The sequence below is a fragment of the Diprion similis genome, chromosome 8, assembly GCF_021155765.1.
Source record: "Diprion similis isolate iyDipSimi1 chromosome 8, iyDipSimi1.1, whole genome shotgun sequence".
NCBI lineage: Eukaryota > Metazoa > Arthropoda > Insecta > Hymenoptera > Diprionidae > Diprion > Diprion similis.
In genome coordinates, this window is record NC_060112.1 from 10,900,026 (window position 1) to 10,914,436 (window position 14,411).

General features: G+C 37.1%; 1 protein-coding gene across 4 annotated transcripts in view; it reads right to left on the minus strand.

Annotated features, from left to right (window-relative positions):
- Nucleotides 1–46: 46 nt before the first annotated feature.
- The window catches only part of LOC124409643 (maternal protein pumilio-like), a 99,748-nt gene continuing 85,383 nt past the window's right edge, over nt 47–14,411 (minus strand). For 3 of the 4 annotated variants that reach the window (XM_046887395.1, XM_046887394.1, XM_046887397.1), the window contains 9 exons: nt 9,829–10,209; nt 9,196–9,436; nt 6,733–6,894; nt 6,412–6,531; nt 5,785–6,079; nt 5,444–5,684; nt 4,798–5,188; nt 4,343–4,511; nt 47–3,291 (listed from right to left, as the gene is read on the minus strand). In XM_046887395.1, the coding sequence (XP_046743351.1) occupies nt 2,976–3,291; nt 4,343–4,511; nt 4,798–5,188; nt 5,444–5,684; nt 5,785–6,079; nt 6,412–6,531; nt 6,733–6,894; nt 9,196–9,436; nt 9,829–10,209 (2,316 nt within the window). In that variant the 3' untranslated portion in view covers nt 47–2,975. The remainder of the gene's footprint in view (nt 3,292–4,342; nt 4,512–4,797; nt 5,189–5,443; nt 5,685–5,784; nt 6,080–6,411; nt 6,532–6,732; nt 6,895–9,195; nt 9,437–9,828; nt 10,210–14,411) is intronic. The other variant, XM_046887396.1, reaches the window with a different exon arrangement.

The following is a 14,411-nucleotide window of genomic DNA, read 5'->3' on the forward strand; positions in this document are numbered from 1 at the left end:
CTACTCCACCCACCCTAATTTCATTTGATCGGTTTGTTAAATTTTCTTTAATAATAGCTAGACGCTATTTCCCCAAAAGAAGAGTAGGGTACATACCTGAGAAATTCTCAATTTCACGAATTAACCGTTATTTACAATATCTTACAAAGAAATTCGTAAAATTTTTTTTCAACTTTTTGTTCTTTTTTTTTATACAAAATCGTGGTGCATTGAGTTGGTTGTCGGTTTTGTTTCCTTGTTACATTTTATTTTATACTTATAAAAACGAAATATTTTACATTTTACAATCTGCGCAACTCGCATGTGTCAAGTTTCCATTCCACAACGCGTTTTCATTGGGAAAAAATTAAAATTACTTTTATCGTCTAATAAAAAAAAATTGATGTATGCCTTGCGTTTTTTGTTCATACCGCGAGCGAAATTTGTTTTAATAGAAAGAAATCAAGATTGATAGAGTTGAATCGGCGTATGTTTCATGGATGCACTATAATGATTATGAGATTGTAAGAATGGGTTGCATTTTATCTTCTTTTAGAGCATTCCTCAGTCCTATCGCTACTCTTCATTTCATTAACCCACTTACGTGTCAAACATGGTATGAAATTATAGCTACATAATACAAGTGTCACCATAACACAAATAACACGTTGTGTGATATTTCATCATTTACCATATTTGTGTCGTCACGGGGTAGGTTTTTCCTATCTTTTCCGATTGTTTTAGATTTAAATAAAAAAGAAAAAAAACAGCGTACACTGACTTTTCAAATTTTAATCGAGACAGTGTTTCCTTATCATGAATATTCGAAAATATTGAAAATACATGTTTTCCTCAATCAACTTGTTCATCAGTTTCTTTTCCTTTTTATTTGTTCTCCTTTTCTCTCAAACTCGAGTTCAGAAGAGCATTTCGAGCAGTGCACCTCAATTAGTCATATAATACACTCGGAACGAGGGAGGGGAGAGGGACAGCGGGAATACACACGTTGTGCGAGCTGAATTGCTGATTTTTTAGCCGAATATTTTCATTTATACAATATACAAGTAAATTCAATTATATTCAAATATTCCACGCGAAAGGCGGATTTAGAGGTTTTGGGAGAAAGAAGCAATTGCCTTCTGTTTAAAGGTGTCTCTTGGTCGAAAAATTTGACTTATTTTACAAGTGGGGGCAGAATAGTAGATGCTGACATTAGAACATAAATCATATTTTTAATTTAATTAATTAGTAATTATTATAATACATAATATTCACAGTGTCCGTTAAAAAGGAAGGGAGGGATGATGAAATAAAATTATTACTGAATTTATGGTTCTTCGCGGGGCGGAGGAGAGGAGTTTTGGGAAATGGGGCATACCTATACACATTTGATAATTATTTATATCACAATTTACAAAATTCGTCTACTAACATGATTTTTTGATCGAGGGGTAAAAAAGAAAGGTAAGAGAAAACTGTGCTGAAATGAGAAAAGAAATCTTTTGAATATCCCGTGATTTTTTTTTTCACTGGCGAAAATAATTTTGTAACATTTTTTTTTTTTTTTTGTTTGTTTTTTCAACTTATAAAAAGAAATATGAAACGGCGGTATTACACATATAAATATTTAAATAAGAGGGTAGGTCAAAGATCAGATCAGGTCAGGTTAGGGCCGAAGGGGTGCTTCAACTTCACTCCCATGTCAAACGCTATCCTAGCTTTTTAAATAACAGCTGGCTCTAATCCTATCAAATTTTCTTCTCTTGTCATAAACCAATCAATGGATATTTTAAAACGAGTATAAGAGTAACAATAATACTACGCTTGCATGGGCAGCGTACATACATAACATACATGTCATATATACTCTACCCATCGCTTACATTGATTAAATGCATGCAGCGCTATGGTCTACCCTAGCTGTCTAGACATTTCAACTTTCTATTCGAGTCATATTTTTTTAATCATTTTTCGTCACGCTATAGTGAAATAGATTTTTCTTTCAATCATGTTTTCAACCATATCCCAGCTCTACTCATTTGCAAAAACGTACGATGCATATGCCTATACCCATCCGGGTTTTGGGCACAGTACGTTTCATGTACAAAACCTTCTGTAATTATAATACAATCTTTTCTCCAAAATGATTTCTCCGATTAACTTCAAAGTTAGTATCTCTTCAACATGGGTGGATGGTGGGGAATTGAAAGAGAAGAGCGAGAGATTGGGGGATATTATAATATAGGTATCAATCAATCCAATGTGTGGAATCCAGCCAATCTGTGTATAGAATAACTAAACAGCACAGTATTTAGCAACATTGCAATTGCTCCTAAAGACTGTAATGGTAGGTATATCATTATGTTACCAATTAGCAATCTCAGCTGCTGTGTGAATCGCCCATATTCTTTCCGTACCGAAAGTGAACTTCGATTTTTATACCTCTTGTTCACGAATAACATATAGTTTTTTGTCTTCTTTAATGGAACATAATCCGTCAAGCATTATTTTAAAAACAAAGGGTGAAAAAGACACAACATCCACTAAATGCAGATATATCCATAAGAAATAATGATTTCAGCAAACATTCTCAAGTCTTAATACTCAAACAACCTTCCAACAGTGCGAACTCTTATTCAGCAATGTTATTCATTGTATTAGAAAGACTGGATCTCATACTTTGCTTACAACTGACTGCCACGAGTATGAAAATTCGAAAATCGAAATGCAGATTGTGAATAGGAAAATTTCACCAAATTGATGTAATAACGTGTAATTCAATATGGAATTGAATTCTTCTCATCAGACATTTTAACACCAAATTAGAAACACGGTTTACATACTTATGTGCAAGAAAAGTAGCAATTTGGTAATGCTTTCACAAAAATAACAAACACATTTTGATTTTCGATTTACAATACCGAAGCATAAGTGAGATATTATTCGACACGTGATGATAAATTGTTGAACGGATGTGCGAAGAATTCATTTCATATTTATAAAACCTGAGTAGGTTGCTGGGCCTGAGTTGAAACTGAACCAGCAGTGGAAGCTGGAGGACCAATCGGCCCAAGATCTCCAGCTCCAGTAGAGGCTCCAGACGGGGTTGTGACGCCCATCGCAGATGCGGTCTTCATGAAGAATTTCTCAAGTTTCACTATTATGTGCTTCCCATATGTGTACTTGCGAAGGCTTCCAAGATGCGGCCGAATCTTGTGCATTAACACCTTCCGTTGGGCAGGTTCTGCTACGTCAATCATCTTCTGTACAACGTAATTAGCATACTGATCCTTCATCATAACATTCAAAGCGCTGGAACAGAAATTTTGTTACACATTAATGTTACTTATCTTCAATTAATTGTCAACTATAACTGCCCTGAATGATTGTTCGCTCTAATTAGAAGTTTACCATCAATGGCAAGCAGTGTTGTACATAAAATATGTAACTCCATCCAAAATAATCGTCTTCAATAGTCGGCTCATTTCACTAAATGATCAAGATAAATTTGTGGTTCATCTTAGTTTTTTTCCCCGTATAAAAATAACGAACTAAAAACAAACTATCGTGCTGATATATGTTAAAGTGCTTCCGTTAGTGCAAAATTCAAGTTTACAAACGACCGTTATCATTCTCAACGCCTTATAAAGATTACTTAGAAGTGGAAATCAGATTTATTCAAAAATTCTAAAAGTTACTATTCCAAGAAGGGATTAAGATTCTGTTGCTATCCATTGGTTTAATAATAATCCATTAGAGCTGTGCGGGTACTAGAATTCTTTGAGTCGGGTAGAGTCAGAAGAAATCTATTAGTTTTGGCCAGGTTCTTGAAATTTTTGAAATTCCCGGATCTCCCGATGAAAGATGATATTCTTTTTACTAAAAATATTGATGTCATTTAGATATACGATTTACTATTAGTATTTAATATTTGTTCAATATTACAAAATTACTGAAGTTAGGTTACCCACGTTTTAGGTTTCTCAAAAATTTCTGGTTTCCCGAAGGTCCGGGGTTTCTCGATCATTTCGGGATTGCCAAAAAAAAAAAACGGCAAAACCGATCTGATACAAACCCGACCCGATCCTGAACTTTTTTTTTCCGAGATTTCGGAAACCCACACAGCCTTAATAATTATCAATTTACAAATATACAGACATATATCTATCTTTTTATCTTCTTTGGATAAATTTTTACGAGAATTAACTATATAGATAATAATACTCATTAATTTGTAAAGCACTGATTTCGACAGTAAATAAGTAACCGCTAAGATTAGTCACATGATTGTTAGCACTACGATATTCAGAAGCACTGAGTGGGTTTCGTAATTTTTTTCAAAATGAAAAATGAAGTAACTCACTTGTCATTGAAGCCGCAAACCTCCTCTATTAGTACAGCTCGCTCTTGTCTTGTAGCATGTGTTACACACTTTTCCACCACATTACTGGCAAACTTATGTTGAGATAGCGCCAACACTTTTCCTCGAACACTTTCAATCAACTGAGCTTTATCTTCTGGTTTTCCATGTTCTGTAATAAGCACCGAAACGAGAATTATTACTGATTCCACTGATCCCAGATATCCGTAAAACTCTCACTTTAAATTTATAGACATTTGATCAGCTTGCTACTGTAAGTTGTTTCAGAATTTCTTGCAGGTGTTTCGATGAAAAAATGTGAGTTGAAAAGCCATTTTACAAATACCAAATCGTAAAATATTTAAAATTATTTCAGCGACATGTCCATAGAATTTGACATGTTAAATTTCGTGACCATTTCCCATGCTTGAAAAAACGTTTTTCAAAGAAGTACTAACCGAGTACGTGTTGGATAACATAATTCCCATACTGATCCTGAATAAGTTGATCTGTAGCAGAGTGTAGTTCTTGTAAGATCCCTTGGGTTTGCTCGGGAGTACAATGCTCGAGGATACGCTGGATGACCCTGCACCCGTAAGGATGAGTACTCAAGGAATATACCTGTCCAGCAAAAGCTCCGATAACGAATTGAAGAGCGCGAGGCTCGACACATTCGATACATTTCTGAACAACGTGATTTCCATTCTGATCTTTAACACATTTCAAAACGTGACCATCCAACTCGCGTACGATTTCTTGCTGTTGCTCAGGGCCGATAGATTCCAAAGCCTTTTGGATAACACGGCATCCGTACATTTGTAATGCCAATGGTAGCACATGACCACGGACCTGGAAATGTAAATATCACATATCACGGAATATTCCTGAATAAGTAAATTGTAAAAAAAATTTATTGACTCGATGAAAATTTCAGATTTTTTTTCATGTAAACAATCATCCTAGACGGTCAGCTGACACGCAAAATTATCATCATGGAGTTCAATACACTTCATTCAATTCAGTGGGTCTGAGTTTAGAATGAAATATTATAGTCTACGGAAAAATTGGCGAACGTTTAAGTATAATAGAGATTTTATTATTCACCTTTTGGGCAAGAGTAGATTTTTGTTCAGGTGTACCAAATTCGAAGAACTTTTGAATAACGTAATTTCCAAATACATCAGTCATCAGGGAATAGGCAGATGCCAAAATTTCTTGAAATACTAGCTGCTTTTCGGCAGCAGATGCTCGCTCTAGTTTTTGCTGAATGAATCTTGAGCCATGTTGGTCTTGGCTGAATTCCACTATGTGATTAGCTAAATCACGCAATTGCAAGCTCGGAAATCTGCAACAATCAAAGTAAGATAAAATTTTATTGAAAACCTTCATTCCTCAATAATGGCAAACAGAGCAGAATGATTCGCCCGATTAGTTGGAAACCTTACCGATTATTTCTGAAATCTTCAAGCAAACGCGAACGGCCACCAGCACCTTTATCTCCAACACCGGTTGCTCCACTGCGCCCTGGTTTTCCTACCAAAGTCGGAAAGAGGGAGCTACTGGATCCAAAAACACCGTTAGCTGTTAAAGCAGGAACTGCGCTGGCCCTAAACTTGGCCTCTGCGCCAGGGGCAGCAGACACACGACTTGCACCTCCTACCAATCCCCCCAAGGAACCTCCAAGAGCTGGCGGTGGCGTCAAAGATAGTCCTAGAGGACTTGGTGATGCTGTGACTGTTCCTACGCGGATAAAATCGTAATCGTCTTTATTAAGTGTTACAACATATTACATTCCGTTGTATGTTCATCTATAAAATTAACTAAATTAAATTGGCACCAAGTGGACTTTCGGCCGGATTGACGAAAAATCGGAAAACCATTTTAGATGATAAGCCCCAGTTTTCCATAAAAAGATCACATCATTGGTTACGTCAATGGTAAAATAATTTTCACATTTAACAGTTTAATATATCGAAGAGAGATCTAAATGATACAAGTACGTGGCATATGAATACTAATTTTAGAACATGATTTACGAGCGGAAGATAAAAATTAGTTAATAATTTATTTACCAAGTGCACCGTAGCTTTGAGGCCATTTAGCTCTGCTATATTCGAGACTTGGACTGAAGGCTGATGTGTTTCTATCAAAGGAATCCCTTCGCCCAGTGGATGAAGCTCCAAGACCTAATCCTATGAACAAACAGTGATTGGTTTTTATTATCCGACATCGTCCAACATATCGAATACACAAAAATGCAGCCATGTAATTTTTGGGAATATAAATGGTGGAAAATGTACAAACGAGGCGTGTCCCACGGGAGAACATTGATTGTGAAAATTGAAATCACCATGCAGTCCTAATTCGTTTTCTGTCTGTGAATGCAGCCATACCTGTACTCTGCAGTTGGGCGGGAGACCCGAGCGCACCTAGCGGGGACCCACCATACCCTAGTGCTGCTAAGCCAGCAGCTAATCCAGAGCCTTGTTGTTGTGCTTGTTGCACGGCAACTGCTTGTGCCTGAACCACTGCAGCTGCTGCACTGCACGCCAGACCTGCACCAAAAGCCCCCAGACCACACGCATTCTTAGTTCACTAATTAATTAGCAATGTTACCAACCTTCTACCTGTTATTAGCTATTTCAGCACCGAATTTACATTAGACACAGTGTTATTAATACAGGGCGTGCTTATCAATATAAGTATGTACATGTATATATATACACATAAAAATGACTATTTTTTCTGTAAACTCTTATGCACAAAACAAATGGTATGTAGTTTGGTTGTTGTTAGAAATCGAGTTCATAGCGAGGATGTCTAACATTTTTATATATTAACCAATCGTACTCACTTGTCAGAGTGTAGGAATTAATAGCCAAAAATTATGAAACATTAGAATCATTGAAAGAGAATGAAAGAAAAATTTTTGAAAAATTTCCAAGGCGAAAGTCGAATGTTCAAGTCAATGTTCTTATATAAAATTGAATCTTGTTGAATATAAGATATGATTTCAGGGTCTTCGAAATTTCAGGATGCCTGGACACCAAGTAACACAGCATTAAATAATTTTTCTATCCATTCGTTGTAAAATGTACCCAGAAGCAACGACAGTTGTGATTTTTTGTGTTTTTATGTACAGTTTTGGGAGTTAAGTTTGGTCATATTAACAAAATGAATAATACGAATAATGTATGAAATATCTTATGACGTGTGAAGACACTTTGTACATAACGTGTTAGTTGATTTACAAATTCAGTTTAAATTCTGAATAAGAAATCAAACCACATGATACATAAAGAAGAATACCAAATAAACTTCCCCTACACATATACATAATTGACAAATAATTACACAAAAACCTAAAGTGGTTAGGGAAATGAAATAATGAAACCAAAGTTTCATGATTTGATCACGATGAATATTGACGAATTATTGAACAACAGTAAATTAATATTTGGCATCCGGTTATGACGATCTTACTATACATGGCGTATGGATCCCAGGAGTACAGGAATGTATAATATTTCATTTCGGTATGTAAAAGAATTAGGACAATCATAGGCAAGCAGTACCGAGTAAACTGAATTTATGGAATAATTAAAATTAAGAATAGATTTCGAATGATGTTTAAGGATTTTATGAATGTGTGCACGATGAGCCTGTCAGAAGAAGATGCCCATTTCAATGTCAATGGCAAAGTTATCTTAGAATTGTATTTTATTACTTCTCTTGTCACCTTGGCCAAGAAATGATTCCATACTTCCGACGGCCAAAATCACTGCGTTACTTTAATTACGAAAAATGAATTTGCGAAAACTCTATGCACCTACAGTGACTGTGATCAAAATAATAACATGTAATGATAAATCTTTAATAAATGTATTTCAATAAAAATTTAGTGAATGAAACCAGTAATATACTTTCCGATCAATGTGTGAAAATGATTTAAAAGCCTACAAGAAGAAATAAGAGAGACGAATGAAAAGCGGAAATACAGATTAGCAAAAGTAAACACAAAGTGAATTATTTTTTTTTAAGGAATGTAACAAGTTTTATAATCAGACATAAATTGGGTGGACTTTCGAAAGTGAAAAAAAAAAAAAAAAAAAATAGAGAGTAATTGAGGGGGTTCAGGATCGTGGTACAATTTGACACTGGAATGAACTTACAGAATCAAGTTATTAAATGTAGTAATTTCTGAGAAAAATATTGTTCATTTGACCAAGTTTTAATGCCATTGTAGTGATCAAGTTTGGTACGAAGAATGTTCTCTATAATTTCGGACTCCAAAAACCACCAATATTTTGAAAATTAACTAGGATATTTAAATTTTTCTGCGGTTCATTCGCAAGGTAAATAAGGACAATAATAAGGCATTTTACACAGTACAAAAAGAGTCGCATGGTGTGCATTTGAAGCAGCTGCTTTACGTATTGTGACCACTTCCACTATACAATCAAGTTGTCTCAATATTTTTGTCCATCTTTAAGATGGTATTTTGCACGTATTCTCAACACTCCTCAATTGATTTGAACTTCCGAATACTTTTGATATCGTTTTAATGGTTTTATTTTTTCATAAACTGAACTTATTATTTGATTTGACACGAATTACAGGTTCAACGAGTTTTTCATGTGAACTCAAAATTGCATTGCCTTTTTCTGGGTGTTCATAGAATGTTTAGCAGTAATTGAATAACAGAAAGATTGTGGATGATAGGTAATTTTCATTGAATTTATTACGTACGAAAAATTAATAGCGCGCTTCAAGTACTTGGTGTCGAAGAGTAACGACTTCGAACATCCTCGTCAAAACGTGACGATTATTATGAATCCTAATACTGTTTTGCTCACCTAAACACTCTCCAGGTGTGGCATTGCTGTGCGATGTTGGAGTTGGTTGTGAATATAGACTAGGCGGTGGGGGCGCCGGAGGACCTGGCTGAGGTTGAGATGGTGCTCTGTTAACGAGAACAGGTGCTGGACTGACTAATCTCATTGGAGTTGCAGCTGATCCCAGTCCACGAACGCCTCCCATAACAATTGATCCATTTTGATCGTAGTAAGCAGGTATCACCTGATACTGCCCCTGAACCTGAAATTCATCGATCGGTCCTTTTTTACTGTTGCGATAACTTGATACTTTAATTTGGCTCTTTTCTAAAAATCATTTCAAACATCCAATTACCATTGATGGTCAAGTGTAATAAAAAGCGATTTGCCATGAACTCTCCCTTACAAAAAATTATTACCGCTTTCCAGCTAGCACAAAAGTGTATCAGTAGCGTGACAACATTCATTATTGAAATAGTGAAATTCAAAAGTAACAAGTCAGTACTATTGATCTCAACGATGATAACATGTCGAGGTGTTAAGGAAAAACTATATGTACAATTCATAACAACGTAGGAGCACTTTAACAGCCCATTTTTCTGGTCGTGATAATACTAACATCTATAAAGACAAGAAAATATTCGCACTACTGACCGTTTGAGCCAAGTTGTTTGCAGTGTCCTGAGCAGCCACAGCAGCTGCAGCAGCCGAGGAGGGTGTCAAGGGTCTCCTCGGAGGTGGTGGAGCAGCGGCTTGTGGCGGAGCTTGTGGCAGCAAACCTGCCGGATAGACCCAAGGACCGACTCCATAATACTGGGGAACGACGGGTGCTGCTCCAGTGATCAATGCCCCTACGTAAGGCTCCTGCCCACTGATTACTGTGTAAGGAGCAGTTGGGAAATTTTGCTGTTGTTGTTGCTGCTGTTGCGCTTGAGATGCTGCCAAGTATTGTTGCTGCTGTTGTTGCTGCTGCTGCTGTTGTAGCAACTGAAGTTGTTGGGGTGTCGCCGCTTGTTGTTGGCTGCGGAATAGTTGCTGGAAAAATAAATGAGAAATAACAATCTTTAGCTTCTTACATCGGTTACCCAGAGCATTTAAAATATAATAATACTTAATAATGTTATTAAACAAATGTTATTTGATACAACAAAAAAGCGAAATCAATTGTTCTCGATACTGTTCGGTTGAATCAAATAACATTTCGACATATATGGTAAATTCAACAAGTTTTGTTTTTGTGTGTGCAAAAAGACTGAAAAATTTCTGCTAGCAATTCTCATGAAAACTGATTTGGCAGTGCAAGCAGAGTTTATTGTTCACACTCCCCTCTTTGGGAAAGATAGCATTTACAATTAATTGTCGCCATTCTCTCAGCTCAACAAGACATATGATTCAAGCGCAAATTCATAATCCAATTGATCTGCTATTGCAGTAATGTTAATACCTTGTCTCAAGAAACTAGATGACATAAGAATAAAATCAAAATCCGGAAGTACTCCAAGCTATTTAATTTGTTGAAAGGTGAAGAGTAAGCTAAAAGAAAAGTGCTGCACCGAAACTGTGATCACGACGATAAACGCAAGGAGTCTGTGCGAGCTGCACTATAAAACCGCCAACAGCATGTCGGATGTAGGCGTAAAAGGTTATGGGTAAATAAAAAAATGACGAAAACATAAAAAATACTGAAAAGTAAAATGTAAGAAAGGAATTGTTACGTAAGAACGTAGCAAAACATTAACACAAGAAGAGAGTCTTCTCCTTTCCTTTCCAGGGTGATACCTTCCTAACATTCATCGGGAATCCAGTCTCGCTCCGTCTCAAGTGTAAAAAATGAGCGAAAATGGAGTGAGAAGTGAGAAAAAGCTGAGCAGCGACGAAGGTGAGTCTGAGACAAGGTAGATTTTTCAGAAGTTTCCGCGATGCCGGAAGAAGAGTCGAGAGGCGGAGGAACGAAACGAAGGGGACATCGAGAGGGGCAGAGGTACCGGGTAGGGTCAACGACCCCCATCGTACGTTCACCTTCCCCGACAGACCGTGGTGGTTGGTTGCGCCATCGTGGCAATTGCGGTACCACTGTACAAATTCACCATCGCATCGTTGCGAGGAGGGACGAGGAATATGCTTGCCGGCCTAGCTACCTACCAACTTATCCTTTCTTCTTCCGCGGACGCCGCGGACACGCTGCTTTCTCAGTACGCGTAATTCCGCATGCACCGTGAACATGCAGCAGAAGATGAGCGATAAGCCGACTGAGGAAGACCTTCAAGTTGGGGGAGGAAGGAGTGATGAGCGTTTTGACGCACAGGAAATCAACACACTGTAAGAATAATGCGTCATGGATTTCTATGGATTATAAATTGGTCTCAATCCAATGCTATCTGATCTTAAATTTCCTATAGTAGTCCACACCGACCAACTTGAGACAATTTCAACATCACTATTTTTTAGAGTAAGGTAGTATTCACCAGTTCGAACGGTAGCCTAGGTCCTGGTTTCAAGTTCCCTGCATGAACGGTAGCCAGAAAGAGGTGTTCGGACCTTTGTCAAAATTCAACGACACATTTATGAAGTGCGAGTGACGACATCGTTATTGAACCCGAGGCACTTGCCTCGTTGAGAAGTGCATACACCTACTTTCACCGATGTCGTGCGTACCGATGTTAAATCCTGAGACATAGACCAACCGGCAGTTCAAGTAGGTACTGCAACCGGTGTAAGATGGGATTATACGGAAGATCGGCGATACTTGTACAAGGTGGTGAAGTATCCACACACCAATTCGAACGATGATAAAGTGTCTCGAGGACCTCGGGACGTAAAATAAAAGTACAACTAATCGCCACGCGAAGTCCGTTACTCAACCGCAGACCGAGTGCGAACCGTTAGTTCACCTGGTTGGACCGTTGGCATAGGTATACGGAGGTACGTGTACCGAATACAGGGCGTTTCAAAAACTTCACCACATCCGCACCGTTCTTCGTGGGTGCAGACCACTCGACTTTAAAGGGAGCGGTGCATCTTGGTTCATTGTTATGCTGGTATTGTTTTTGGAAAAGGCTCGATCTAACTAACGGAGAAAGTTAGTAAGGTTGATGACGAGCACCTCGTGTTTTTCGAGCTCAGTTCATGATACCGATCTTCAGCAGTTGATGATTACTCTCACTAAGAAGTTATTTTTTTTATCTAAATTTCCGTTATTCTTGCGGTGGAGGCTTTTTCTCTTGAGAAACGGGAGACACGTAAAATCTAATAATTTGACTGGCAAATTAGCGTTAAATCATCATTGCAATTTCAACCGAGGTAAAAAAGTTCGAAAACTGCAACTGTAATCAAACGGTTTGAACGAGTTGAATATATTTAAAAAATTCTATGAGGCTAAAAAAAAATGTTATAACATCGAATTTCAACTGTAAATACCTTGGTATTAATCAAGTCAGAGAAGCCACGTTATTCTGCTATTTTTGACTGAAAAATTCATTGGATTCGTCAGGCTGCAATGTACAATACAGCTCATTTTATCGGTAAGTGAATTCTGTAAAAAACAGTCCAGGATGAATTTCTTTTACAGCTCGTCAGGTGGTAAAAAAATTCCATTTATACAATAATTATAATTTACAGGCAGTCAACTTACAATTGATCAAGCAGTACATTATTATTGGGTAAAATTCAAGTTAAACGATACATGGAGAGTCAATTTTTGAATAAAATGAGCCGCATAAATCATTCTGTATGAAAAACACAAAAAAAAAATCATGGTAAAATAGTGTTGTTAATGTAAAAGGAATGTTTTCAATTTAACCTCCGTTTTCTCAAATAATACTCGTGCCACAAAAGGACTTTTTGGCAGATATATAAACCAATTAGTTTCAGTGACATCTTCCAAACCTTTTACTTGATCAAGTTTTCGTGCCAACACTTTAATGGCTAGACTGTACACCTCACTTATCTCAAACTCATGGTGCAAGGTCTTTTTAATACTACGGATCGTGTGGTGCAAGGGCTAAGCTTTTTCAGCTTGTTTTCCAAGTTCTTTAGCACTGAATACGGCGAGAATAAAAACGTCTGAACGTTCGGTAGTACAACGTAGGTATGAGAGGAAGCGGTCTACACGTATAAGCCGTTCACTTGCCAGTCTCGAGCTGCGCTTTGATCTAATTTTTAAGCCCGGTTTAACTTTCTACGTACGTATAAACGACACACGCGTAGTGCTAAAATTTTTACGTCGCGTTTACTCGGTTATCTCGTCACACTGAGTACCTGCCACCACTTTAAGCCTTTACATTTTGCTTTCATTTATTTATTCATTAATTTTTTTCTTCTTCTTTCTTTTGGCGAGAAAAATAACGGTGGCATGCGCACGTCATTATCATCACTTGTATTAATATGTGTGAGGTAAAGCCCAAATCTCTGTGCTCGAAGGAAAATTTTATAAATCATTATCCTTCGATTTGTTTCTACATATAGTATACACGTGCAGAAGTAAGAACATTAACGTTGATGACATTCTATAACAAAAACCACTTTTAGTTTCATTAAAACTCGAGGTCGGGTAGAGAATGAAGAAAAAATAAATAAAAAATATAGTCACAAATATCACGCACGGTAATCAGAACACGCACTTACTGTACAGTTATATGTCGCTGGTTGAATTAGTACTTCAACTTGGCTTTCCAAATTATTGCAAATTACCCAAGTTTTATTAATTAAAAGCCCAAACCAGAAACTCACGTTAACTTATCCAGTTGTATAAAGTCACAAATCAAACGCTCCCGAAACTCGACCGTCGATCAACCGCAACGAAGGAAATATTTTTTTACGGACATACAATCATTTGTTTGGGGAAAAAATACGATACATTCTTTCAGGAAATTTTCCTAATTATTAGCCATTATTTTCAATCCTAATGACTTTGGCAAATGTTTTCTGGTCATGTGAGAATTTCGTTAGGTACTCTTCTCCGATTTCTAGGGATGGTCATTCATTACAATACGCAATTTAATATTGCTGGCAAAGTTGATCCTTAGAAAGGTAAGCAAAGTACATCATGATGTTGCAATGAACTAATGGCAACGTACGTTTATTTTTACGTTTGGAATTTCCGATGCGTCGTCTTTTACTGTAGGCATAATCTCAGTGAATGAATAAGGCGTCTTTTCGCAATACAAACACTTGAGAGCGCTAACCAGATTCTTGCATGGCACTGAATTTCAATTGATTGAGGCTTGATTCGCATTAAA